The 26,022-nt window shown below is 42.6% G+C and overlaps 2 protein-coding genes across 8 annotated transcripts; one reads left to right on the top strand and one right to left on the bottom strand.

The window, feature by feature from the left end:
* The first annotated feature begins 59 nt into the window (after window positions 1-59).
* GTPBP6 (GTP binding protein 6 (putative)) lies at window positions 60-11,279 on the top strand. Of its 2 annotated transcripts, none has more exons than XM_083502005.1 (10): window positions 60-536; window positions 1,097-1,234; window positions 1,976-2,046; window positions 3,144-3,274; window positions 4,507-4,577; window positions 6,147-6,305; window positions 7,206-7,414; window positions 8,622-8,770; window positions 9,796-9,948; window positions 10,613-11,279. In XM_083502005.1, exons 1-10 carry the CDS (start codon window positions 176-178, stop codon window positions 10,755-10,757), a joined length of 1,587 nt encoding a protein of 528 aa, XP_083358131.1. In that variant the 5' UTR covers window positions 60-175; the 3' UTR covers window positions 10,758-11,279. The 2 variants fall into 2 exon arrangements, with proteins under 2 accessions (XP_083358131.1, XP_083358132.1); XM_083502006.1 differs by having other exon boundaries at window positions 351-574.
* Window positions 11,280-12,223: 944 nt separating this feature from the next.
* Window positions 12,224-25,260, bottom strand: PLCXD1 (phosphatidylinositol specific phospholipase C X domain containing 1). 6 transcript variants are annotated; one of them, XM_083502087.1, is made up of 9 exons: window positions 25,011-25,245; window positions 24,033-24,132; window positions 22,586-22,749; window positions 20,775-20,922; window positions 19,627-19,763; window positions 19,203-19,331; window positions 15,114-15,269; window positions 13,252-13,435; window positions 12,224-12,528 (listed from the first exon to the last, which is right to left on the bottom strand). In XM_083502087.1, exons 4-9 carry the CDS (start codon window positions 20,887-20,889, stop codon window positions 12,293-12,295), a joined length of 957 nt encoding a protein of 318 aa, XP_083358213.1. In that variant the 5' UTR covers window positions 20,890-20,922; window positions 22,586-22,749; window positions 24,033-24,132; window positions 25,011-25,245; the 3' UTR covers window positions 12,224-12,292. The 6 variants fall into 6 exon arrangements, with proteins under 6 accessions (XP_083358213.1, XP_083358214.1, XP_083358212.1 ...); XM_083502088.1 differs by having other exon boundaries at window positions 20,775-20,910; window positions 22,586-24,132; XM_083502086.1 differs by lacking the exon at window positions 24,033-24,132.
* Between the last annotated feature and the right edge of the window lie 762 nt (window positions 25,261-26,022).

Genomic DNA, 26,022 nt, shown 5'->3' with positions numbered 1-26,022 from the left:
TGGCAACTGCTTCTACTCCGGGTTGGCGGTGGGCGGAGCTGGAGAAGGGGGCTGGGCTTTGCGCCCGGCTCTGTTCCAACCGGTGATGGGACCCGCGGGGCGTGTTTTGGGAGACGGACAAATCGCGACTGGGGGGAATTAAAGGGTGTTACACACACGCGCGCGCGAGCGCGCCATGGTCCTCGTGAGTTTTCGGTGGCGGCAGCTGCTGCAGAAGTTGCGCGTCGCTATTCCTCTCCCCCCGGCTGGGCGTTTGGCGCCCGCTCCGGTCAGGTTTTGGCACGCCACTGGCGCCAGCTATCGGCTCCCGGAGTCTGGCCATGGGCCTGCTAAGGGAAGGAGGGGTTGGGACGGCAACCGGAGCAGCTATGGAGCAGGGGGCGACGAGGAAGAAGACGGGGAAGACGAGGACGGGCTGGACATAGATGGAGATCTGCTGGAACCGAGCCTGCCCACTCTCCCTCTTGACGCCCAGAAAGTGTTCATTGTTCATCCAGCTGTGAAATGGGGGCCAGGCAAGCCGCAGCTGACCACAGGTGTGATGCCAGACGTCAGGCACAGCCACACAAGAAAGGTGGTGTGTCTGCAACGCAGCTGCGCCCAGCTTGCCCTCCTGTGTGTTGTACTCGCACATGGAGTAACGGTGTTGGCAACCAGGCATAGAAACCAGCCCAAGTCATTAACAAGTCAGCTGCCTCTCAGCCTAACCTACCTTTCAGGGGATTAAATAAGATGGGGTGGAGGACATCCATGCACACCACCTTGAGCTCCATAGGGAAAAGGGAGGGATATAGAGGCAATTATTGTTAATAATACTGTTACGGTGACATGCATTAAGCTGAATTTGGGGTGACTTCTGCACGGGTTCATGGGACTTTGAGCACATGTGAAACTGACTTGGAACAGAAACAGACTGGTGTCTCCATCTCTAAACGTGACATTGCCTCTAGCTTGAAGGGGGTTAACATTCCAAGATTTCATTTCGTAGATGTATTTTTCATTATAACTGTGTGTTTATGGATAAACAGATCTTGAAAATGGATGTTATTATGTGACTAGAACTGTATTTGTATCATTTTTCTCTCCCAACTGACAGCTGAACTACAACTAGCTGAGGCTGCTGCTCTCATAAACACCATACAGAACTGGACAGTTGTAGATAAAATAATCCTTTCTACAAAAGTTCCTGACAAGAAATTTATCTTTGGCAAAGGGAATTTTCAGCTTCTGACTGGTAAGACAATACCCGTAGGAAGCTTTGAAGCTTTTCTTTTCTCCTTTAAGTCTTCACATTACCATTTTCATAAAATGAAACGAAACCTCATGGTATCTAACCATAAGATACCATAGTATCTTATGTAGTAATTTAATTTAATAGTACTTTAAATGCTACATGTTCTAAATCAGTTTTGTTTTGTTTTTAATGGCTATAACTTTGAAATATATCACTGTGACTGTTTCAGTGAAATGTTTAGGTTTGCTATAATATATAACAGTTGACTGTACATAATAGACTGGTTCAGTTTAACTCTCTGTAACCTGCGGCTTATTAAATTCTGAGCAAGCTTTCTGCATGTGTACTACCCGCTTCCCCCTTCCCTGCATGCACCAGCTGTTGCACTTTTGTTGTTTTCTAATGCACCCAAATTGGGGAAACAGATTAATATCCATATACATTAATCCAACATCAGATACTGGTAGTAGTTCAAGTATAATGCTATAATCTGGCTATGTGCAAGAGTGAGTCAGATGTTTTCTTAGCAAATGACTGGTGCTGAAACTCTTGCCTTACCTGAGGGTGTGAATTGTCCATAGGAATGTGATTGATGAGTATTTGTAGGACACTGCAGAGGGAGTGGGTGCTTGCCCTGCCAGTCCTTGAGAAATGCCTAAAATGCAGGGCTACTAGTTCACTTTAAAAAAAAAAAAAAGTCAATATGTTACAAAATTATGTATCTCAATACTTTTCATTTAGATAAGATTAAAGGACTGTCAAACATATCATCTGTCTTCGTAAATGTTGAAAGGCTTTCTCCTCTAACAAAGGTAATCCAAAGTTTTATATCTAAGCTAACAAGTCTTCCTTCGTGGTTCTGGAATATTTTTATTATATTGATATAGTGTGAATGTAGCTAAGAATCTGCATAAATCATTGATTTAGCAGAAGTCCAGTAGTCGAGAAATAACTCTGATTTTATTCGCTAGCTGTTGAACGGGCTAAGTAAACCTGCATAGGATTGGACTATGACAGAGTATGATGTTTGCTTCATGGCTAAACATCACTAAAATTTACCTAAATATGTTTCCATATTCCATGTGTTACTGCCTTTTCATGCATCAGTTTGTAATATACACATGAAAAACTGGACTAGGCATTCTCTTACTTGCACCTCAAATACTTCCTTGTGATAACATTTCCCCTCTGTAGCATAAATACAGACCACACAATGTTGTAATGCAGTAGTTTACTCAATCCACTCCACTAGGTACCAGCTGCTGGTGGGAGCAGGGAAACTCACAATGCAATAGTGCCCGGTGATATGCTACATATTCACACATGCTATGCCAGAGAAGAGGAAACTCATCATAGGTGGTGACTTGGGTATAGGTGAAACCATGTCTAGAAAGGCTTATGGAGCATAGAGCCTTCTTCAGAATATATTGCTCCTGTGTTGTCCAGCAAAGGGCCAGGGATACATAGACCTCACTCCCATGCCTTTGCATTAACAACATGACTGTGTGCTGATAAGAAACTTTGCACAAAGCCTTCTATGCAGTCCAGAAGTCTGTGCAGTTCAGTTTCCAGGTCACATAGAAGCCTTTGCACGTACAGCTGTACGTGTGAAGGGTCTGTTGGTACAGATAGTTGTGTTGTTCGCATGAAGCTATGGGATGAGGCTACTTGGTCCATCCCCATTCCAGGAGTGACATCTTCTATGTCAGAGGGCTATAAATATGCAGGAAATGAAGCACGAGGTTTTGCTTTTGCCACTTTCAGTGGCGTGAGCTGTTCTGATAGGTTTTACAATCAAGTCCTTAAAGCCATTAGATGCTACTTTTACAGCAGTACATTGTTAAAATTCTGAATTCCATCAAATTCACAGGCAATATGAAAACCTTCAGTTTATTTTATCTTTTAAAAGAAAGAACTTGAAGAAGCCTGGCAAGTGAAGGTCTTTGACAGATACACAGTCGTCCTTCATATTTTCCGCTGCAATGCTCGAACAAAAGAGGCAAAGCTCCAGATAGCATTGGCTGAAATCCCACTTCTAAGGTACTTGAAGCAATGCACATTTCATGTTAGTATCTGAACAGAAAGCAGAAACACTTTCAGATAATAACTTAAAATCGACATGCCTCTTGTGTAATATACTGATAGATGTAGTTAACGACATTACAAAGCTTAGATCAGTCTTTCCCAGCCTGGTGCCCTCCAGATGTTTGGAACTACAATTCCCATCAGCTACAGCTACAACAGACCATGTTGGCTGAAGCTGATAGGAGTTGTAGTCTGAAATATCAATAGAACACCAAACTGGGGAAGACTGGTTTGTATCCTTTATTTGAAAAAAATATAAAATATAACATGGCAGCTTACAACATATAAAAGCAGCTTTAGCAGTTACCTTTTTTTTGGTAAAAGTTATATACATGGATTTTTTTTTTGATCATTACAGTTTTTTATGAGTACTTATTCGGCACTTCATGTCCTTTCAGGGCTGTGTATGTAGTTTTCAGAAGTTCTGATAGACCCTTAACATACTTTTTTTATGTGTGAAAGCATCAGCAGCATAGTACCATAAAACAGATTTCTTTGTCAATGAAAGTATTACTGTATGTTTAAACGATCAGAAAGAATCACAGACTGGCTCTTATCTTAGCTAATGTTAATTATGTGTAAGATTACAGTCCTTTGCCAACTTAGCTGGGAGCAGGTGCTGTCAAACTCAGTGGGGTTTAACTTCTGGCTAGGCATGTATAGGCTTGTGCTTTAAAGGTAAAGGGACTCCTGACCATTAGATCCAGTTGTGGCCGACTGGGGTTGTGGCGCTCATCTCGCTTTAATGGCCGATGGAGCCGGCGTACAGCTTCCAGGTCATGTGGCCAGCATGACTAAGCCGCTTCTGGCGAACCAGAGCAGTGCACAGAAACGCCGTTTACCTTCCCGCCGGAGCAGTACCTATTTATCTACTTGCACTGGTGTGCTTTCAAACTACTAGGTTGACAGGAGCTGGGGCCGAGCAACAGGAGCTCACCCTGTCGCGGGGATTCGAACCGCCGACCTTCTGATCAGCAAGTCCTAGGCTCTGTGGTTTAACCCACAGCGCCACCCACATCCCTAGGCTTGTGCTTTAGATCTCATTAAAAGCAATGGTATTTACTTTAACTCCAACTAACTTCTTGCATTGTTTTCAGCTAATTTTATCTGAGTTGCATCCATTGTAACTTAACTGTCAATAGACTTTTATGGCCGCTGAAAGGCATATTAATTTTTTTATCCCTCAGGACCAATGTAAGAAATGATGTCAATCGGTTGGATCAGCAGAGAGGTGGCTCAAGATACATTATGGGTTCAGGTAGGCTGCATTTATTGTGGAAATTAATAGTAAAAAAAACTCCATCACTATTGCAATCAAGGGCTTTGATGCAAACACTGATTACCACTCACAAGCAGTTTGTCTTTATGGAACTGTTCTTGTAATGATTCCTTTAGAGCCATGCATATGAAACACGTTCGCTTAGACTTGGTTCTGTGGATTCTCCAGGAAAATCTGTGGCCTGGCTAGCACGTAATGCTAATCTATACCATAGCTAAGCATGAATTGCTGCTGCCTTGCTCTTCCTCCGATTCTGCTGTTGCCATGCTACCTGGAGATAAGCCGTGGTTTGGTTTGGCGTCGCATCCAAATCCAACTCATGGTTTGTGTCCCGACAAAGCATGAGCTAAAGCCAAGCTTTTTTTCTTGGCTTACCCGTGGCTCTTTGTTTACCATGACCTTGGGTTCAGAAATAATGTCAAGCCAAAACCATGGCTTAGCTCCAGGTAGCAGGACAGTAGCTGGAGGAATGATGCAGGTGTGATGTCTGCTCTGAATACCCACATACTTGCCTACTCATGATTTGGCTTAGCATTATGTGAGAACTGGGGTCAGAATAAAAGGGAGTCTGGCATCATTTTTACAGATCTTTCCTGAAAAAGGCATGCCTGTGCTAGTATGTTCAAGGTTAAAGACTATTCTAGCTGCAATAGGCAGGTGTGGCAGTCATGTTCAATGCTCTATACATCTAAGCAATACAGTGGTACCTCAGGTTACAAACACTTCGGGTTACAGACTCCGCTAACCCAGAAGTAGTACCTCGGATTAAGAACTTTACCTCAGGATGAGAACATAAATCGCGCGGCGGCAGCGGGAGGCCCCATTAGCTAAAGTGGTACCTCAGGTTAAGAACGGAACTCCGGAATGAATTAAGTTCATAACTAGTTACCACTCTATACACACTTTTTATTGTGTTCCACCAACTGCTGAATCCTTCATATCCCTTCCAAAATTTTATTTTCATATACAGTGGTACCTCCGGTTGTGAACGGGATCCATTCCGGAGGTCCGGCCAAAGTTTTCTCAACTGGAGAGACCTCTTCTGCGCATGTGCAGGCAGCAGTAGACCACTTGTGCGAGTGGCGAAACACTTCCAGGTTTGCCGCTTTCGCAACTCGAAGTTTACATTACCCGAGGGTAACGTAACCCGAGGTTCCAGTGTATATTAAAATTCTTTATATTATCAAAATAAAAAAACCCTATCTGAAGAGTATCTGAAGAAGTGTGCATGCACACGAAAGCTCATACCAAAAACTAACTTAGTTGGTCTTTAAGGTGCTACTGGAAGGAATTTTTTATTTTGACTATGGCAGACCAACACGGCTACCTATCTGTAACTTTATATTATCATTACTGGTGATGGAAACTGTTATATTTTAACAAAAATGATACATGACTTTTCGGATTGTTTCCAGCTTTTATTTTTACTGCTGTGTGATTATTTTTTAAAAATAATAATTTTGCAAAGACTTAATCTTTGGTGTCACCCTTGTTTCCCTCATGTGTTCCAAATGGGTGATTTTTGCTTTGCTGCTACTTGCTTTTCAGGTGAAACGTTCATGGAAGTGCAACTTCGCCTCTTAAAAGAAAAGGAACTAAAAATTCGAAAAGCACTAGAGAGGCTTAGAAGAAAAAGGCGCTTACTCAGAAGTCAAAGAAGAAAGTCAGAGTTTCCTACTATTTCAGTAATGGGCTACACTAATTGTGGTAGGGAACAGCACCACAAATGCTTATGTTGCTAGTATTTAAGTACTTGCCGGAAATTCATGTAAATGTGAAGAGAGCTTTGTGTAAGGAAGTATTAATTATTGGACTGTAACATGTATCCATGCCAGTTCTTCTCAAGAAAACAAAGTGCTTTTTTGTTACTTAGTAGGGCTTCCTGCATAGCTAAAATCCTTGATAAATGGTAGTGCCTAAGCCTCTTTGCAAAGTTTTCACATTTTGCATTTGGCATGTGTGGAAGGGGATTCCTGAACACCCACCTGTGTTTATTGTGTAGTAGTATTTCAGAAAATAACTTACAGGGAGTAGCAGATCCCACCACAAGATAGGTGGAGCCTGATATGTAGGAGAAAAAGAATTGAAAACTGCAGAGATTTCAAGGACCACTAGAAAATAAGACAGAAGCAGCAAAAGTGCACTAAAGGGGAAATACAAGCTGTTTAGGACCTCGGGGTTTCCTATTACTGGTGTTGAAACAACCCTCTCATCAATCGCAGCTCTGATTTCACTCCTTGGCTGCAAATGCTGACAGGTGGAAGCAGCCAGGCTGGCTCATTTCACAGAAAGGTGCTGCACACTTAGCTCCATAGCTTTCTTTGGGGAAGGGAAGGGACTCGGAACCTGGAACCCCCTACAAGTCATATAAAGACTCACAGGCACACTTCCTTCTGGTCAAATGAAACCTGACGGATCATGATCTCCTGAACACCTGTCCGTAACACACTGATGTGCACCGACATATAGATTATAAAATAGTATTGAAATGGTGGCTGGTTTTGTGCTTCTATAAATGACAAGTCTCCATCCCATTAACTCCCCCCCCCCCTTTTATAATTGTGGCTGGTTCAGCTTTCACTTACTTACTTACTTACTTTCTGTTAGGTAAAACCACTCTAATCAAAGCCCTTACTGGGGATTCAGCACTGCAGCCTCAAGATCAGCTCTTTGCAACATTGGACATTACAGCCCATGCTGGCCTCCTGCCATCATGTCTGACAGTCCTGTATGTTGACACGATTGGATTTCTGTCTCAGCTGCCCCATGACCTCGTGGAATCGTTTTCAGCTACATTAGAAGATGTAGCCTGCTCAGTAAGTACAACCACCACCATTCAACAGACATGGAGCCTAAAAGCCAATTTGGGAGAAATTACTCTTTAGGTGGGTGCAAATACTGGTCCCCTGGATACTGGCACTTGTTTCTGAGGAATTTATAGGCTTCTGTTTAACTAACCTACAGGAAGAGTTGAGGACTGCAACATACTGCGCTCAATTTGTATTGGACATTGTCATAAGTGAGGACGCGGGTGGTGCTGTGGTCTAAACCACTAAGCCTAGGGCTTGCCGATTGGAAGGTTGGCAGTTCGAATCTTTGCGACGAAGTGAGCTCCCATTGCTTGGTCCCTGCTCCTGCCAACTTAGCAGTTCAAAAGCAAGTCAAAGTGCAAGTAGATAAATAGGTACCGCTCCAGCAGGAAGGTAAATGGTGTTTCCGTGCGCTACTCTGGTTTCACCAGAAGCGGTTTAGTCATGCTGGCCACTTGACCGGGGGGGGGGGGCTGTCTGCAGACAAACGTGAGCTCCCTTGGTCAATAAAGCAAGATGAGCGCCACAACCCCAGTGTCGTTCACGACTGGACTTCACTGTCAGGGGTCCTTTACCTTTATTGTCATAAGTGAGGACTTTAGATACTAAGTTTTTAATCTGTTTAGCAAAATATCAAACCTAAGGGGGGGCAACTCACCCAACCCCCGTAATAGTTATTACATTGATTCTTACATTGATTTCCAAAAACAACCTAGATATGCTGAACTGCTTGCTAACTTCAACCTTCTTGGGTCTGTCTCAGAAATAGGTTTATTTTAAGCCCTCATTTGTGTCACATATCTTAAATACTACAGAGTGATGCAAGAGAATTTGACGAAAGGAGCTTTACATGGGTGTGGTTTTGGTTCAGTTTTATCTGGTTGGAGGCATCCGTTTAGCTTTTTCAAAAGTTTCTTTTTCCTGGTCTATTTTTCCTCTGTTGTTCCAAGGGCTTCCACCTCTAGCCTTAGGAGAAGGTCAAATTGCTTAGGGTCTATAGTTAATGTTAATATATGCTAGAGATGAAAGCAATTTCTACTTCTTAGGAAAGTAAACAGGCACTCTAGAAATTAGCCAAATAATACTTCACCTAGAGTTCAGTTTTGTACCTCATCAAATAGCAGGATGAAACACTATCCTTCTCTCTTACAGCTCTCTTTTAAAAGTCAAATAACTCAGCACCTTTTGGGGCATGCATATTATTTGTTACTAGGATTTAATTGTACACGTGAGGGATGTTAGCCATCCAGAAAGCAGCCTCCAGAAGGAAAGCGTGCTATCGGTTCTCAGGAAACTTAATCTTCCCAACCACCTACTGGAGTCAATTATTGAAGTTCACAATAAAGTGGATTTGATAAATAGGTAAGAGGTAACAGAATGTTATTGTCTATATCTCCCAGCTATCTCAGTTCTTAATCAAGTTAAACTAGAGTATTGCAATGAGCTGCAATGTGCCAGATTCATTTTCTGCATTGCTGGCAATGTGCCCTGTCAACCTGGACAAGAGCCAAAAGTCAGTGGGTGGAATCCCTGGCACTCATGGAAGGGCTTTTGATCCATCAGACACCTCCACACTGGTCTGGAAAATCCTTCCACTCTCTGGAGGGCTACAGGGGTTAGCAGAGGCTTCTGCCGAGTCAAAAGGTCTTCCATGAATGCAGGGCGGATGGTTGAATTCCACCCAGCATGGCCAAAAATTGATACATTTTCTCTAACTCACAATGGCAAATGACTGCTAGGTGGAATCCAGCACACAACAGTTTGTGTTTTACTGATTTCCTCAGTTTTAAACATTATTTAAATATAAATTATGTTGTGTCCTTTAAACTGGATTGACTGGTTTACGAGTTTCTTCGTTTATAAATGTCAATAAAATAGAAATAAACCATTTAATATTTACAACCCTCAAAAGAGCTGCTTGCTTTTAAAGAGGCTCAGAAGCATGCAACACTTTGGGAATTGAAAAGTTGCACTTTCAGAAGACCATAATGAAGAAAAAAGTAATTTGCACTACATTTACGGTGAAGACAGATGTAGCACCTGAGCTATGTGATTGGTTTAAGAGCGAAATAACCTTGCATTTACTTCAATATTTTTGATACTAGATAGTGGTAGGTACCGGAGTCAACCACATGCATGATCAAGTTTGATTTTATACCCAAATTTTACCATTCTTCTGATCCTGATACTCTTGAATTTTCCCCAAACAAAATGATCTTGGAGCTTAATTCCAGAATGTTCTTCTTACATAGAATGGAATCAAAATATGAGCATCATCTTAATATGTCTGAAACATTCCTAGGCCCACAGCAACAAAACACACTGTGTATCAACTATATTGTTTCCTGCTGCCAAGACCTGACTTTCTGACCTCTGCTTTCTTTGAGGTACCATCCGGCTGAGCCAGAAGCCATGGCCATTTCTGCTCTCCTCGGGCATGGTTTAGAAGAATTAAAAAAGGAAATAGACAGCAGAGTTTTGAAAGTAACTGGGAAAAACATTATGACAATTAAAATTGATCTATCTGGACCTCAGCTCAGGTAAGGCTACTTACTGGTTACGGGGCGTTTGTTGTAGAGCAAATTTGTATTGAGGATCTTTTTCATCAAACGCAGATAGCTTTTAGGTCTTTCGCCACAGCAAAGTTTTAGCCATCTTTAAAAAATAGCTTCATTTTCCTTGCCAAACCCACAGCTTGCCTCTGTTCTGCTGGTTCTGTTGTAACAGTTAAAGCTGAAAGGATTCCCTTCTTGGTGTGTGAGTTAGCTTTCTTGACCTTGAGTCTGGTGAAATATGTCCTTGGGTGCCACCAGGCCAGTAACTTGTAATCATGCTGCTGCTGCTGCTGCTGCTGCTGCTGCTACACAACACAATGTTTCCCATTGTGTCTAGGCTGCAGTCACAGGACTGCTTTGTTTCAATGTAGAAGGAAGCTAAGGAGTTCTTATTCTTCATATTGGTTTAGGGAGCCCCCAGCCCTATCCTACCTCCTTCCTGTGCCCACCTCACGCGAAGTATTTACGAGTATTGTGCAAAGTGAACTGCAATCCTGATTTGCTCAGACCAGGGAACTGCTTATTAATCCGAGCATGCAAGGGTAGGAGTGAGAGCATAAGCACACAGTGTTCCTAATACTCCAGAGATTGGTTTTGGTCTGCATTCAGCCAATGTCTATAAGGCACTCACTGTTTTCTGCCTTTCTAGTTGGCTCTACAAAGAAGCGACAGTGCAAGATGTGGATGTTGTTCCTGAAGATGGTACAGCCAACGTGAAGGTGATCATAAACAATTCCACTTTGGGCAAATACAAAAGACTGTTTCCTCGATCAAGTTATTCCTCTTGCAGTTAACAAGATAAATTACCTTTGCAGAGAGTCTCTGTTTAATAGGTATTACAGAGCTGTTAAACACACACACACACAGAGAGAGAGCTTTGCTAGAATATAGAGCTCCATAATATTATTATTATTATTCATCCTGTTTGCTTCAGACAGACCAGGAACTGTTTGCCTTGAACTGCTGAAGAAGCGTATTTGTGAAAATGTCATGAGACAGTTGCAACACTTTCGGTTTATGGGGAATTGCATGAAACCACCCATTCTTGGCAAAGTGGCAGATCTATTCAACTGCTTATATGCAGGGTTTGTTATCAGCCAGAAAGCTAATTTTTAATCAAAGTGAATGTTGTTTTATCAGAAAAGTTGCCATGATTTTCCAGACTGCTAATGCTGCTCTAACTTCCGTATTACAATTCCTGACACTTTGCTAAGAAGTACTTACTTATTTGGAGAAGAAAAGTCCCAAAGTTTTATATTACAGCCCTGGGCTCCGCTCCTTTAACAAAAATAAATATTTAATGCCTTGAGGGGAAACTTGATTGTAGCTCTATTTTTTTCCAATGTACACTTAGAACTGTTAACACTGACTAGGGATTCTGGAATACATTAGTCAGCCTTTCTGCTGCTGTTCCTTTCTTATACCCTTCATAGAAGTAGGTTAGCTTTTTCTGTAACGCTGCTACATAGTGGTTGAAGTCCAGTGCTCTTATTTATTCAGTATGACTCCCTAAGGTTTGCTTTTGGAACCAATATTGCCCTTCCTGTTGCCTACCGTGGTGAACATGATGCTCTAGCTAAACATTTTGTTCCTTGTTGTTGCGGTTGTTGTTTAGTCGTGTACGACTCTTCGTGACCCCATGGACCAGAGCACGCCAGGCACTCCTGTCTTCCTAGTGGTTCCTAAACCATGAACTTCAATCACATTCCTTATATTTCCATAAGTAAGCCTTGATGAATTTGGTAACCCTGCAGAATTTTACAGACTTAGTGTAGCTGAGCACGCAATCAAGAGTCGCTGTCTCACTTAGCATGCAGCTTCTTGGGAACTTGATACAGCTTGGCTTTCGAACCAAGAAGAAAAGCTGCGCACGTCTTTTAAAAGCTTTCAAGATGAGCCAATTCCTTAACTGTGGGAGCCTGCATTTCTGGTTTTCCATTTTTGTATCACCCATATTCTCCCAGATCACAACAGCATAGAATGCTGCTCTGCCTGTGGTTGCCGGATGCCTGTCCCAAACACTCCATGTTTCACAGTAATATATCCCCTGGTAGATTGGAATGCACAGATCTTTTCGAGCAGGGCTTTGGGAGATTGTATATTAGTATAGTGCAATTACTGCACTAAATGCTTCCCAGGAAAACTGGGTCTTTTCATAGAAATTTCCATGAGTTTCATGGAGCCACCTTCGGTTTATCCATATCCTAGCTGCAAGCAAAATCTTCAGAACATTCCTATGAGGTAGGTGGGTTATTTATGGTTTTTGTTTCTTCTTTTTTTTGAGATAGCATGCTAGGAGTTAACCCAAGCATGCATCCAAGCTGCAATGCTATTTTAAACATTTTCTATTAAGGCCTATCACGTTTTCCACAAAGTTATTTTTTTCTATGAAGTCTCCAGCAATTATGTTGATACAGTCTTTCTTGGATCCAGGGCGCTGTTTTTTCACCCACTGATTTAGGAATGGAAGAGCAGGAAGAGTCATTTTCTTAACAGATCCACGTAGATGTGCGAGAATATAACCTAAATCTCCAGTGAGGTTGATTCCTGCAACAAATAATCCCGCTGTAGGGAAAAAAGAAAAAAGAGAATTGCTAGCTGAAATTCCTGTGATTTTATTCCCTTTTGGTTATGTGTTTTCTGCACCAGCATAGAGTGTTGTTATTTATTTTAAGCAAGGAAGAGCAGACTTGCTCCCTTTCTACCACTATGTTGGTTCTGATGCATTCACAAACCACAGAGAGCAAGCCAGATATTACTTTTGCCATTTATTTATCCATCTAGTAGACCACCCTATTGACCACATATCTGCGTAGTTCACAAAATTTAGACGATTGTTTTACTGTATCTGATGAAAAACAAAACAAAACCCTCAATATAAATTCCACATAAAACTAACACAAGGAGCATAAAATCATTCTAAAAGGCCACCCAGCTAAAAAAGAAGAGATTAGTTCCATGGACTAAAACACAAATTTAAAAGGTATGGGGATGTGCCCTACAGTGCAGCTGAGTACAGACTGTGGCTCTTAACTCAGCAGTTGATCTTCATTTTTTTCTAGATTTTTTCTAGATTTTCATTTCAAGTACCAGAGATGGGCACTTAAGAGCAGAACTGACATGGATGAGCACATCTTGCTTCTCAGAAGAGAAAATCAATTCTGCTCAGTTGTAAGCTACCCTTTCTCCTGGACCCAAGCACTCCACCTCCTATTTGCAGAATTTGGATTCCAACCCCCATCAGCCCCAGCCAGCTGGCCATTTGGGAGATCAAAATGCAGCAATTACCTGGGCGACCATTCTTTTTCCTCATTTCCATGTAACGGATAAGCTCTGCCGCTGTTGTTTTATTTCCCCACCAGTAGGGAATCGCGGGCCACAACTCACAGTGCTTTGTCACTTGTCCTGGATCGTCATAGGACAGAATAACCTGGTAGCCAGAGGACCACATGCTCCGTAGGGTCGGAGTGACCTGAAAGATAAGGGAAGTCAACATACTGAATTCATGTTGCTCAACAGGAAGGATGAGGATCAAGTTCAAGGCAGCTCTGTGGAACCTCAAGTTCCAAGTCATACTTCCTATGACTTCCCTAATTGTATAGCAAAATATATGACAGTAAGATGGCTGCAAGTGGATTGGAAGACACTTTTGAGGATAAGGCCACTGAATTCATGGAGACTCTTCCTCCACCCCCTTCCATGGACTATGTACTTTTACAGTGGTGCCTCACAAGACGAAAAGAATTCGTTCCGCGAGTCTTTTCGTCTTGCGATGTTTTTCGTCTTGCGAAGCACGGTCCGTCGCAACTGCGCCTCTTCAAGCGGCTTTAAAAAAAAAGCGCAAGACGTTTTCTTCTTGCGAAGCAAGCCCATAGGGAAATTCGTCTAGCGAAGCAACGCAAAAACGGAAAACCCTTTCGTCTAGCGAGTTTTTCGTCTTGCGAGGCATTCGTCTTGCGGGGCACCACTGTAATGTAACCATTGCTAGTTTGATGCCCATCCACTAACTTAGGACTGGGGTCTATTCAAAAACCAAAGGACCTTTCTTCCTTTCCTACTTAAGTATGTTTTTTAAAAAAATCACAGCACAATTCACTATACAGGAGCCAACTCCTAGGGACTGAGGTCCCTTCAGCACCCTCCACCCCAATAAAATATTCGAAGGGGGGGTCCAAAGTTAATGGGCATTGGTATAAAAATAGTGTAAATGTGCTGCATTATGTGATCAATTATGTAGGGCAGGGCTTACCTGCCTCTTCCCCCGCCCCCATATTTTATTCAAGTTGGCACCCCCAATTCATTATCCATACACCCATGTGGAGCAGGCTACAGAATTGTCTGTGGTACTGCCTGCGAGTAAATCCTATTGCTATCAATGGAGCAACTATTCAGTGATATGTTTTACATTTGACCATATACTGAACACCCCCACCAAACCTGGAAAAAGCTTACTTCAGCCAGGAGATGATTGGTGCTCATTTTGGGAGGGTAGATTAGGTCTTGTATCCTGTGTTTTACTCGCAGGCTCATTGAAATTAAGACACATGACAAAATTAGGTCCATCACTTTCAATGGGTCTATGCAGGGTAGAACTTAATTAGATGCAACCATGTAAGTTGCCATTATTGTTTTGCAGCTTCTTTCTTTTTTTTAATGTAGCACACCTTTAAGGAATTAACTACGTCAACATGTTTACATGCCGAAACATTTAACATCTTAGTAATGTCAGTAATACCAAGCATAATTTAATTTGTGCTAAGGTTGCGCTCTGGAATCTGTTTTCAAAAATGTTAGCAGACGAAGAGTCGTGGAAAAATGTTAGCCGACAAAGAGTTCCTTTCCATTTTAACTAGCTTCAGTCTGTATCCACCAATTGGATAGTGCGCCTCAAGTCTCAACACTTCTTTTTTCATTTTAAGAAATTAAACACTATTGCCATTGAATCACAGGGCATCTTTTGAAATCCTATTGACCAAAAAGGATGTGGGTATTGATATTAATATGTACAGAATCTCCTTCAATTAGAGCATAGTTCGAGGATATGTACATGAGCAATCCTATTTATTTCAGTGTATCATCCTGAACAGGCCAGTGTGAATAAGGCTTCTACAATCTTGAAACTTCACAACCAAACATTCCAAGCAACTTACATTTCTAGGACACAGTTTGCCACTGAAGATTTCCTTTGTACGGGAGACCAAATGGCGGTGATGGTCCTCATCTAATCCATCAAAATTTCTGAAAGCTAGAACGACAACCTCCCAGGGGTGGTTTCTTAACCATCGTAAAATATCCCACAGGACATCCTGCAAAAGCCAACACGAAACAAGTAAAATAAATAGCTGCTAAGTGCTACGAGGAAACTGAAACAAACAGCAACCTGTAATTGATGAATTTCGCAAGTGACACTAAGTTGCATACTACAGATACAGTGATGTTAATTGTGCAGGATTGGAATTTTTTTTTACACATTTCCTGTTTGACATATGTTAGCTAACACAAGCTGAGTATATTATCTACAGTATGCAGGGACGTGGGTTTGCCGATCAGAAGGTCGGCGGTTTGAATCCATGTGACGGGTTTGAGCTCCTGTTGTTCTGTCCCAGCATCTGCCAACCTAGCAGTTCAAAAGTATACCAGCGCAAGTAGATAAATAGGCACCACTGTGGTGGGAAGGTAAACGGCATTTCCATCCGCTCTGACTTCTGCTACAATGTTCCATTGTGCCATAAGCGGTTTAGTCATGCTGGCTGCATGACCCGGAAAGCTGTCTTTGGACAAACACTGGCTCCCTCAGCCTGTAAAGCGAGATGAGCACCGCACCCCATAGTTGCCTTTGACAGGACTTAACTGCCCAGGGGTCCTTTACCTTGTCTACAGTAGAGACAATTTAAAAAAAACCACAACCACTTGATGTAATTGCAACTATAGAATAATCTTGACTAAATTGTGGGATCTTGAAAATCTCGACTTTAATTTTCAAGTCTAAGTGGCAAGTAACCTGTCCTTATGACACAGCAGAGTATTTCTGCCCTGTTTGCATTACTGTCTGACAGGAAGAGTTATTCAACAGTGGAACAGACTCCCACGAGAGGTGGAGGTTTTTAAGCAGAGGTTGGATGGCCACCTGTCATGTAAGATTAAGTTGAAGTTCCTGCATTGCATATGCCAAAAAACAAAACAAAACCACAAACCAAAACAGAAGAGGTATCCTAGGTCAGAAGGCCTTTGGGTTTAAAAGGCTCATATTAACATCTGTTGCATAGTCTCAAATCCTATTGACATCAAATCCATTTGGCACACATAACAGAGCAATCAACTTAGGGGTGGGTTGCTCAATCATTATTTTCCAATAAATATGGCAGTGTTATAATTAGAACCTAAAGTTAACCACAGATCAAATACAATACAAAAAAAAAACCCCAGAACATTCATCACATAGTAGGCAGAATTAATGGGCCATTTGATTTAATAATTTAAAAAAAGGATCTGATTAATTAGATACATAAGGTGTGATCCAAAGATTCTTGAGTGTACCCATCTACAGAGACTTCTTTTTCTCCAGCCTAACGGAGTAAAGTGAGCCACAAAGACAGAAATCAATATGTTTCTCCACTTGCAACTTGCTTTTCCTTCCATGCTGGGCGGCACTTGATCAAAGTGAGCTACAGGATATTCTGGGGAGAGGTGTCAGGACCACATTGGGCGAGGCTGGAGGCTGCATGCCGTCCTCAAGCTGTGGTTTCCCCACCTCTCCTCTACATGGAAGGGAAAGGCTGTATGCACCAGAATTCCTTTTCTGTCCATGTGGTGTGCTCCCTGGCTCATTAAAGAAAGAAAGAAAACAGAGGAAGCTTCTGTGTGTACAGAAATCTCCATAAAGGCCAGTGCACCCAAATATTTGGCAAACACAATTGTCTAGTTCTCACTTAATTGGTAAACCATGTTTTAGCACTACACACACCAGGAAGTAGCCACAAGTCTTGGGCTCACACATTCTTTGCTTCCCTTCTGGACAGCCGGGAGAAGGAATTTGGACCAGAGATTGCCACATAAAGCAAACTTGTTAGCTTCAGACACTGTGGCTTGAAGTTGGTTTGTTCTAAAACTGACCAGAGTTTGTTTTGAACCACAGTCTGCATATCTATTATTCTTGGAAATCTAGGTACACCAGGATCTCAGTATTTTGAAAAACAATCTGTTCCAACCTCTTGGAAACTAGAAGGCCAATAAAAGAGAAGCAGAAGTGTGTTTTAATTCATGCTTTGCAAAGCCAGTCAGGCAATTCTGAGAAGCTGATTCATATTTTGAACACTTAGGGTTAGTAATGTTTGTCTGCTGTAATTGTTGCTTAGCCTGCTGTGGAATCCTAATAATCTTCAAACAGATTAAAATATGAAAGCCAGACATCACAGGGAATTGCTATGTTATACCTGAGTCGACATGGTAATTGCTGAATCTTTAGTAAGTCTAAGTTTTGGGTCTTATTGAAATGGTGGACGCCTGAGAAAAAAGCTTTTTGAGAGCTGCGCTCTCTAGCCATAACACATTTGGTTAGGTTAGCTTCAATAAGCTAACAAGTTAGCTGTGCCTTAACTTAAATCCCATTCAGTGGGAGCTAAGCAAAAGTAACTTAGTCTGGATCTATCCTTATGATATTTATAAAACAGCATAACAGTAGCCAATATACCAGTCAACTGCATCTTCACAGCTACCAAGATTCTTGCAAATGAATTGCAACAGCCCCAATCCAGAAAAAAGAGACATGCACAAGCAAGATTGAAAACAATGGGGCAAGTTTGTAGATTTTAATGGAAATAAAGCACAGCTGGTTTCTTCTGAACAGGGCCATTGCTACAGCATGAATACAAAATACCCAAGCTGGGTATTGATTGCTCTCTGTCTTTAACATGCCTTCAGTTCTCAAGGCTATCCTGGGCTCCTTTGGGAGGAAGGGAAGGATATAAATTTAATAAAGAATCGTAATCATGCATGTTGGTTTTAAACTTTCATATTGTGGTAAAGTCATCAAGGACCTTGGATTTTTCTAGACTTGAAGGAGCATCTCCTTGAACTTTGACACTAAAGATCATTTGATACAAAAAAAGGGGGGAGAATTAACATCTTTTTCAGGCCATAATGGCATTCAATAACTTCCATTCCAATACAGATCCATTGCACTCTGTAATGAAAATCATGGCATCAGTGACCATGATCTGGACCGTAGGAAGGTAGCTTATTCCCTGCTCGCACAAACAGACCTTGGTCTGTAGTGAGCCAGCACCCATACCAAGCCCTGGGAGCACATAAGTGAAGTTTCTGATTCACCTGGTACAGATGTGGTGCTTTCTCTGCCAACAGGACATGGTACAGCCATGGCAACCATGCATATGTATACATGCAACACAAAATGCAAATGGCCTGACCAACTAGTCCTGCTTAGTATGCATGGGATGTCTAGTTGCAGCACTGTTTGCAGGATCATAGGGGTCAGTACTCTCTGCACTGGCTGCAGAATCAGGCAAATTACCTGGCACCTGCCTGATCCAGTACACAACCTGATAGTTCCAAAAGCCAATGGTAAAACTGATGGAATTCCTTTTCCTCAAATGGGATATGCCCCCACAAGGCTGTTACAGATGAGACATTGAGGCATACATGCAACTTTTTCACCTGCACCAGGAAGGGGCTGGCACATGCCCCATATTACTTAAATAGTAGTTAGATCAGGGCTGGGGGACCTGCAGCCCTCCAAACATTGGGCTACAGCCTCCATCATCCCTAGCCAATGGATGAGGCTGATGAGAGCTGGGAGTACAACATCTAGGGGAGTTAGATCATTACAGTGGTACCTCTGGTTGCGAACAGGATCCGTTCTGGAGGCCCGTTCGCAACCTGAAAAGACCGCAACCTGCGTCTGTGCATATGCAGGTCGCAATTCACCGCTTCTGCGCATGCGTGTGATGTCATTTTGTGCGTCTGTGCATGCGCAAGCAGCAAAACCCGGAAGTAACCCGTTCTGGTACTTCCGGGTCGCCGCAGGACACAACCTGAAAATGCTCAACCTGAAGCAAATGTAACATGAGGTATGACTGCATATGTAACTACAGCAAGTTTTAAATTGTGTTGTGATGTTGTGTTTTAAGTCCTCCCTGGGACCTTAGAGTGAAAGGCAGGTAATAAATCCCATGATAATATGAAATAATAAATACTTCAGTGCTATGAAAGCAAAACTGTACCTCTACAACCGCTGTTGTGTACAGCATATGAACAAAGTGCAATTTCATGGAAGGTTCATCAGGCTTGTGAGCAATCCTCAGATCAAAATACCTTATTCCAGCATCCAGTTGCTCTGACAGAGTCAGCACCTGTCAAGTTAAAAACAAAGTGCAAACAAGAAAAATACTGAATTGTCTCAGTAGCACACTTTTTTGACTTTAGATAAAAAATAGTATTCAGAAGACAGCAGATTGTGCTGTTAAGTTGCTTAGCACAAACCTCAACATTTTTAATACATCAGGCACATTTATTCTATTTCTCCTTGAGGTAGCTGTGGGATGGTACATCTCATATGGCGCTTACAGCAGAGTGAGCATGCTAACTGTTGAAAAAGCAAGCTTCAGTAATAAGATATAGGAACCAGAAAGTTTGAGAACTGTTTACCTGTGTTATAGACCACCTCAAAATAATTGGGTGTACTATGCTGTGCATATGCTTGTCCATAAACTGCAGCAACTTGGATTCATTTATGCTCACTTTCGAGTCCTTATCCAAGCAATAAGTCATAGCATCATGACTTCCTATTGGAATAAAAACGTAACGTCAATCTACTTCCAATCATTTGACAAATCTTACCCTCTGCACAAAACTTCATCTCTAAAACCATGTAGCTTTACACACAATTCCCACCCTAAGCACATAATTGCAAAAAGATCTATCAGTGGGGAAAAGCGGGAATCAAATCCCAGCTCAGTGCAAACCCTTTCATCAAGTTTCTTAGAGGCTGAGAGACTGGGTTGAAAAGCAAGATCCATGTGATGTCTGATTCTGAGCCATCACACAACCTCCCAAGGTTGTTGTTTCTGGAGGGCTGGCAAAAAAGGAAAATCATTCCTGGCTAGTGCTTTTCCCTCAGCAAGAAGCTTTAAGTTAGGATTTCCTAACCACCCTTTTGATACAATTTGGGCAAACTACACATACCCCAAGGGGACGCGGGTGGCGCTGTGGGTTAAACCACAGAGCCTAGGACGTGCCGATCAGAAGGTTGGCGGTTCGAATCCTCACAACGGGGTGAGCTCCCATTGCTCGGTCCCTGCTCCTGCCAACCTAGCAGTTCGAAAGCATGTCAAAATGCAAGTAGATAAATAGGTACCACTCCAGTGGGAAGGTAAACGGCATTTCCGTGCGCTGCTCTGGTTTGCCAGAAGTGGCATAGTCATGCTGGCCCCATGACCCAGAAGCTGTACACCGGCTCCCTCAACCAATAAAGCGAGATGAGCACCGCAACCCCAGAGTCGGCCATGACTAGACCTAATGGTCAGGGGTACCTTTAGCTTTTACACATACCCCAACAATATGGCTTACATCTATTAGATTTTGTCGATGAGATTCGGTGTTGGGCCTGCTCCTTGACTGAGTTGTCTGGCACCAAAACATCAGTCAACATGACAGGAAGAAGCTCACTCCAGAACTATTTCCAAAATGTGGTCTACACATGTTGATATTGCATTTGTGGGAGTGCACAGATGCTACAGAGCATAGCCAATCCAAATCTAAGTGCAATAGGATACTGAAAAGCTGGTGCTATTTACCTGGAAGTGACAAATTAGAGAGAGGAATGCCCCAGAGACATTCCGGCAAATTAGACATCCATTGGCCGCCGTCACTGTACAAGTGAACAGATTTCTTCTTTGAACGTCCCTTCATTTTCCCCTTTTGCGTGATGTTCTATAAAAGAAGCTGAACAAAATGAGAAGTTAAGTCTGCTCCGTCGGTACGACCTTCTCATTGCACAGTACAGTTGTGGCACTGATTAAATTCTAACACTTACTAAATTCAGGAATTATAGGTGTCTTGCACCCACAAACTAATAACAATACTCTAAGATGAGAATGTAAGAATTACTGTGCTGAATCAGAGCCAAGACTAATTTAGTCAAACTCTGCAATTGTAGAGTTGGAAGGGACCACAAATGTCATCTAATCCAATCCCCTGCAATGCAGGAATCTTTTGCCTAACGTGGGGATTCAACCCATAATCCTGAGATTTAAGAGTCTCATGCTCTACCGAATGAGCTATCCCTCAGATACTTGCCATCTAAAATACCTGGAGGGCACTAATGTACTAGACAAAAAATCACAAATCAAGACTTTGTTGCACCCTTCGTACCTGTCATAAACTGCCCTCCAAGGCAGCCATTTATATTGCACCAGCCTAAGGGCTGTGACAGTGGGTGGAATGATATGCATCAGCACAATTCATCACCACCTTTTTTTGAGTCATGGCAAATAGGGCAGAACTGGGTAACTGACCTACAGGCACCAGGTCAATTCACCTGTGAGTGGCACTAGTCACCATATGCATCACTGCTCCTAAAAGCATATGCATGGGATTAAAACAACCCATCTAAAAGAGGCCTATACCCAATATTAGATTCAGACAATTGGGTTCTTCGCTTAATGTGATGACTTTTGTAGCTGCCTTTGGAATCCAATAGTACTGGGAAGGATCTAACAAATGATAGTGTCCTAAAGTCAGAATGCATTTGAAAACATCTAAGTATTATGTTGTCCACTACTTCAAAGACCCATTTAGATGACCTGGTTCCCAGTACTTAGATACTGCAAAAGTCGGGGGGGGGGGAATATGGTTGTCTGAATTCATCTTTTTTCCCCCTTCACTTTGCAGATAAACCAATCAAATTACCTTTTCCTGTCCTGAAAGTGCATATCAATGGTTTTGGATATACTTCCCAAAGAACTGTAAAATCAGTTTTCAGGAATTTGTTTTAAAAGGCATCTACACTTCTTCTTTTTACCATGTCTAAAATCCCAACCATTTACACAGGTAACTAGGAAGAGCAGTCTGCCACCCACAAACCAAGATCAACAGTGCAATTCTTTGCATGCTTACTCAGAAGTAAGGTCCACTGTACTCAACAGACTCCCAGACAAATTGATATAGGATTGCAATCAAAATTATGTCAAACGGCCGAAGGGGTGTGGTGGAAAGAAGACTCTTGGTCCCATACCAAAATACATTTTGAGTAAGTCATTCGCGTTTGATATGCTAGAAAATAATATTGATAAAATTGATAGTCTATACCAGTGTTTCCCAACATTAGGTCTCCGGCTATTTCCAGACTACAGTTCCCATCATCCCTGACCACTGGTTTTGCTAGCTAGGGATGATGGGAGTTGTAGTCCAAAAGCAGCTGGAGACCCAAGGCTGGGAAACACTGGTCTATACCTATCCCAAATCCCTCAATCTATTTTACTACATGAACTGCAAAAGATGCAGTATGTCAAAAGCTGGAGTCAGGAATAGGTCAGCAATAAAACACCACCACCACCAGTGTCATTGAAGTTAATTCTTTATTCAAAGAAACCGAAACAGTGCATACCTAGTGGTCACAGCAATCCTTCCGGGTAGGTCTTGCCCCAAAGAGGCAGTTGTGAGAGCCTTCCCACCACTCTCTAAGGCTCTTCCCCCAGTTTCTTCCCCAGCAGACTGAGGCTTCATAATCTTGTCTCTCATTGCTCCACCCTCTTCATTTCTTTGTCTGTTCTGTGAGACCGGGGTGGGGGGAGTTGGTCACAACAGGAGAGGGAGACCCCCTGGATTCTTCAGCAGCCTGCCTCATCTCCATCTCCTGGCCCTCCTCCTCTCCTGCCTCTGAATCTGGACTGCTCTCTGCCACAGCCACTCCCTGCTCACTAAACCCTGTTGCCTCTTCAGCTTCTGACACCTCCTCTTCCTCCCAGTCTGCTCCCTCTTCTCCCTCTGACCTCTCACCCATCGTCCCACTAACAGTCTCCTGGCCTCTGAGACTTCTTCCCCAGGGGTTTCCCTTGAGGGTTCCCGAGCTGGTGCCCCCCAACACTCCTCTGCATCCAGCCAGTCCATGATATAATACAACAAAATCCCAACATAACAACAGATGTCATTTGGGCAAAATTAATCCATGTATACTTTATTTGGTAAGAATTAGGAACATCAGGGAGCACAACACAGATTAGACTCTATACAAACACATCCTAATCTGCCCCATATATAGCGGCCAATATTGCCTGACTACAGGAGGTCATGACAGCCACAACCTGATTTATTTCCTACCGGGCTATTAACCTATTTTTTTGTAAAATCCCTTCTGCCGTTCCTTATCTATTGTTTTCCTAAGTAGGTCAGTTGTTCCCACACATAAATTACCAATCAGTAACGCTAAAGCTTCTACAGCTCTGGCATAATCTCCTAAGGAACTTTATAAGCCAGGTAAAAATGCATAATAATGTCAGAACAAACCAACTTTCTCCCTAACAAAAAAAAGATGTTAGAGCACCATTCATTCGATGGCAGAATTCTCATCATCTCTATTCTAGATCACCCATCTATTCAGGTGATCAGTAGTAACAGTACCTGCTAAACCAAACACGTGCCTGTTTAGTGAGAAGATCCTCATGTACAATAGCAACAGGTTCCTGATGTGTAAAGGAACCTCTAGCTTACGGTCATTATTGCGAGGAATTCCATGTGAGATGCTAACTCATATTCTAATTTGTTATATTTATGCATCATACTTCAAGCTACATGACTGTACCATAAAATTGCATAATTACAGTGCATATGTTTGAGAAAAGTTCTAAACAGGTAAGGAGAACCTGTAGCCCTCCAGGTATTATTGGACTTCACTTCCCATCATTCCTAACCGCTGTCCATGGTGGCTGGGGCTGATGGGAGTTGGAGTCCAACAAAATCTGGAGAGCCACCAGTTCCCCATACTTGACCTAAAAACTTGTACATTCAAGGCTGAACTACATGTTACAATAAATGCATGGTTTCACCAACAGCACCTTCTGTCCTACAGCAAATCCCAGCTTGAGGAAAAATTTTAGTTGGACCTGGAGTACAAAGGAAAAGGTTTAATCTTCCCCTCCCTCTGCTCCTCTGTGCCTGCAAGTTAACAAAAAAGAAGCCAGACATATTAAATATGTAACTGCATTTAATGCAACATGTACCTTATTCTGGATCTTTCTGTATTTGTCATGAAGTATACATTCAACTCTTCTATCTTTGCAATCCAATAAATGTACTTATATGATACACATTGCCTCATTTATTCATATTTCGGTCTGATATTTCATATTTTGGTGAAGTATGAACCATCCCTAGTCATTTATTGGAATTTGTGGATGCCGCTTGTTTCGAACACATCAGCAATCCATAAAACACAAAGTCCACAATTTCACAGTTCCCGTCTTGCACTTCTTTTTAGAGTTTAGCAACCCAACTCGGATGAACTGAAAGGCTCACGGACGACGTGGTGTGGGGGAGGCACGGGTTTCAGACCCAATACAAAATTTCAAGTAAAAATTCTTATTTAATGCGTTTGTAGATCGTCCTCCCCGCCCCCCATAGACACCTGGGAAGTTATTTTGCGCAAAATATTTCAACGGGGCATTGGTATTGTCTGTAAATAATCCAAGTTCCCTCTCTCTCACAAACACACACACAAAGCACCTAGAACGTTATGCTACTATAAAAACTGAATGGGAAAGTCCTATATAACAATGGGGACGGATGTTTATCAGTAAGACTTTATTATGTACTGCTGTGGTGTCACAGTTAAAAAACCGGTTGCTTAGAGACGCGGGACATGCCCTACATTCAGCTGTGGGAAAATATTTAAGCTGCAGTCCTAGTCACACTTTCGAGAGTAAACAAGTCTGCACAGGATTGTATCGTTGCTCGCGCGCAAAGCGGAGACGGGAGGCATCAAATAATTTTTATTTTAAAAAAAGAAAAACTGCAAAGAAAAACTGTTAACTTACTTGAGGAAGAATCAGAAAGATCCCGTTCCAAGAGACATTCTTCAAAATCGCCCTGTCGCGTGTCACATTTGGCTTTCCACAGCACGCAATTCCACAGCGTTGGGGTCGCAGCTGCGCCTGCTCGTTCCTCTCAGCAGTAGCAGAACCTCGCTTCGCTTCCTCTCTCAATCCGGGCCCGCTCAGATTCTGGATCCAACACTCGCCTTTTCCTAAAAGCCGCTGCACCGGGAAATGAAAACAAACACACGCTGGCCTCGATTTGCATGCAAGCCCGGGGATTGGTCCTTGTCGCCAACGTCCCGCCTCTTGCGTGGGGGGGGGGCAGCCGAATTTGGGGCGGGACGAGGAGAAGGAAAATCTGAAACTGCAAAATCAGGGCTTTGTTATGCAAGCGCGGAAGTAGAATTGCGGGTGGGTGAGAGAGGCAGAAGAAGCGCCGAGAGACCCTTGCAAGGCTTACTTGCGAGTAAATACGGATCGAGCTGCACACCCCACGCGCGATTGAATAAACACGCGTCGGAGGTGCGGGACTGCGCCCCATCCACGGGAGGTTTCTAACAGGCTGGTTCAGGCTTTCTCAGAATTAAACGCCAGGGTCTCCTTCCAACACTACGGTTCTGTGATTCCAGGATTACTCCTAAAGTACCATGAGCGTAGCCAGGATTTGGGGGGGGGGGGGCAGGCTTTTGTTAAGGGAGGCAGAACCTCAGATTTGTACTGATTTTTAATCAAGCAAATACAGTAAATAAAAATAACCACCTGACCAATGGAGTCGCTGATAGCTCTCTCTCTCTCTCTCTCTCTCTCTCTCTCTCTCTCTCTGTCTGTCTGTCTCTGTGTGTGTGTGTGTGAGAGAGAGAGAGAGAGAGAGAGAGAGAGAGAGAGAGAGCGCTTCATTGAGGTCCATAGACCCAAAATACACAGTACAATAGTAAATATCAACAGTTATTAAGATGCAAAATCGGTTCTGCCCTTCCACAAAAGTCCTCTCCCCCCCAACATAAATCCTGGC

Source organism: Podarcis liolepis (genome assembly GCF_965112155.1).
Source record: "Podarcis liolepis genome assembly, chromosome: 4".
Lineage (NCBI taxonomy): Eukaryota > Metazoa > Chordata > Lepidosauria > Squamata > Lacertidae > Podarcis > Podarcis liolepis.
The sequence above is the reverse complement of the archived record's forward strand: the minus strand, read 5'-3'. Positions and strand labels throughout refer to the sequence as shown.

Coding starts and splice junctions, on each gene's coding strand:
- GTPBP6 (XM_083502005.1), top strand. CDS start 176: ATGGTCCTCGTGAGTTTTCGGTGGCGGCAGCTGCTGCAGAAGTTGCGC. Junction 537..1,096: donor CAAGCCGCAGCTGACCACAG/GTGTGATGCCAG, acceptor CCCAACTGACAG/CTGAACTACAACTAGCTGAG. Junction 1,235..1,975: donor GAATTTTCAGCTTCTGACTG/GTAAGACAATAC, acceptor CTTTTCATTTAG/ATAAGATTAAAGGACTGTCA.
- PLCXD1 (XM_083502085.1), bottom strand. CDS start 20,889: ATGAAGGGACGTTCAAAGAAGAAATCTGTTCACTTGTACAGTGACGGC. Junction 19,764..20,774: donor CTCTAATTTGTCACTTCCAG/GTAAATAGCACC, acceptor TTATTCCAATAG/GAAGTCATGATGCTATGACT. Junction 12,529..13,251: donor GAAAAAGAATGGTCGCCCAG/GTAATTGCTGCA, acceptor TTTTCCCTACAG/CGGGATTATTTGTTGCAGGA.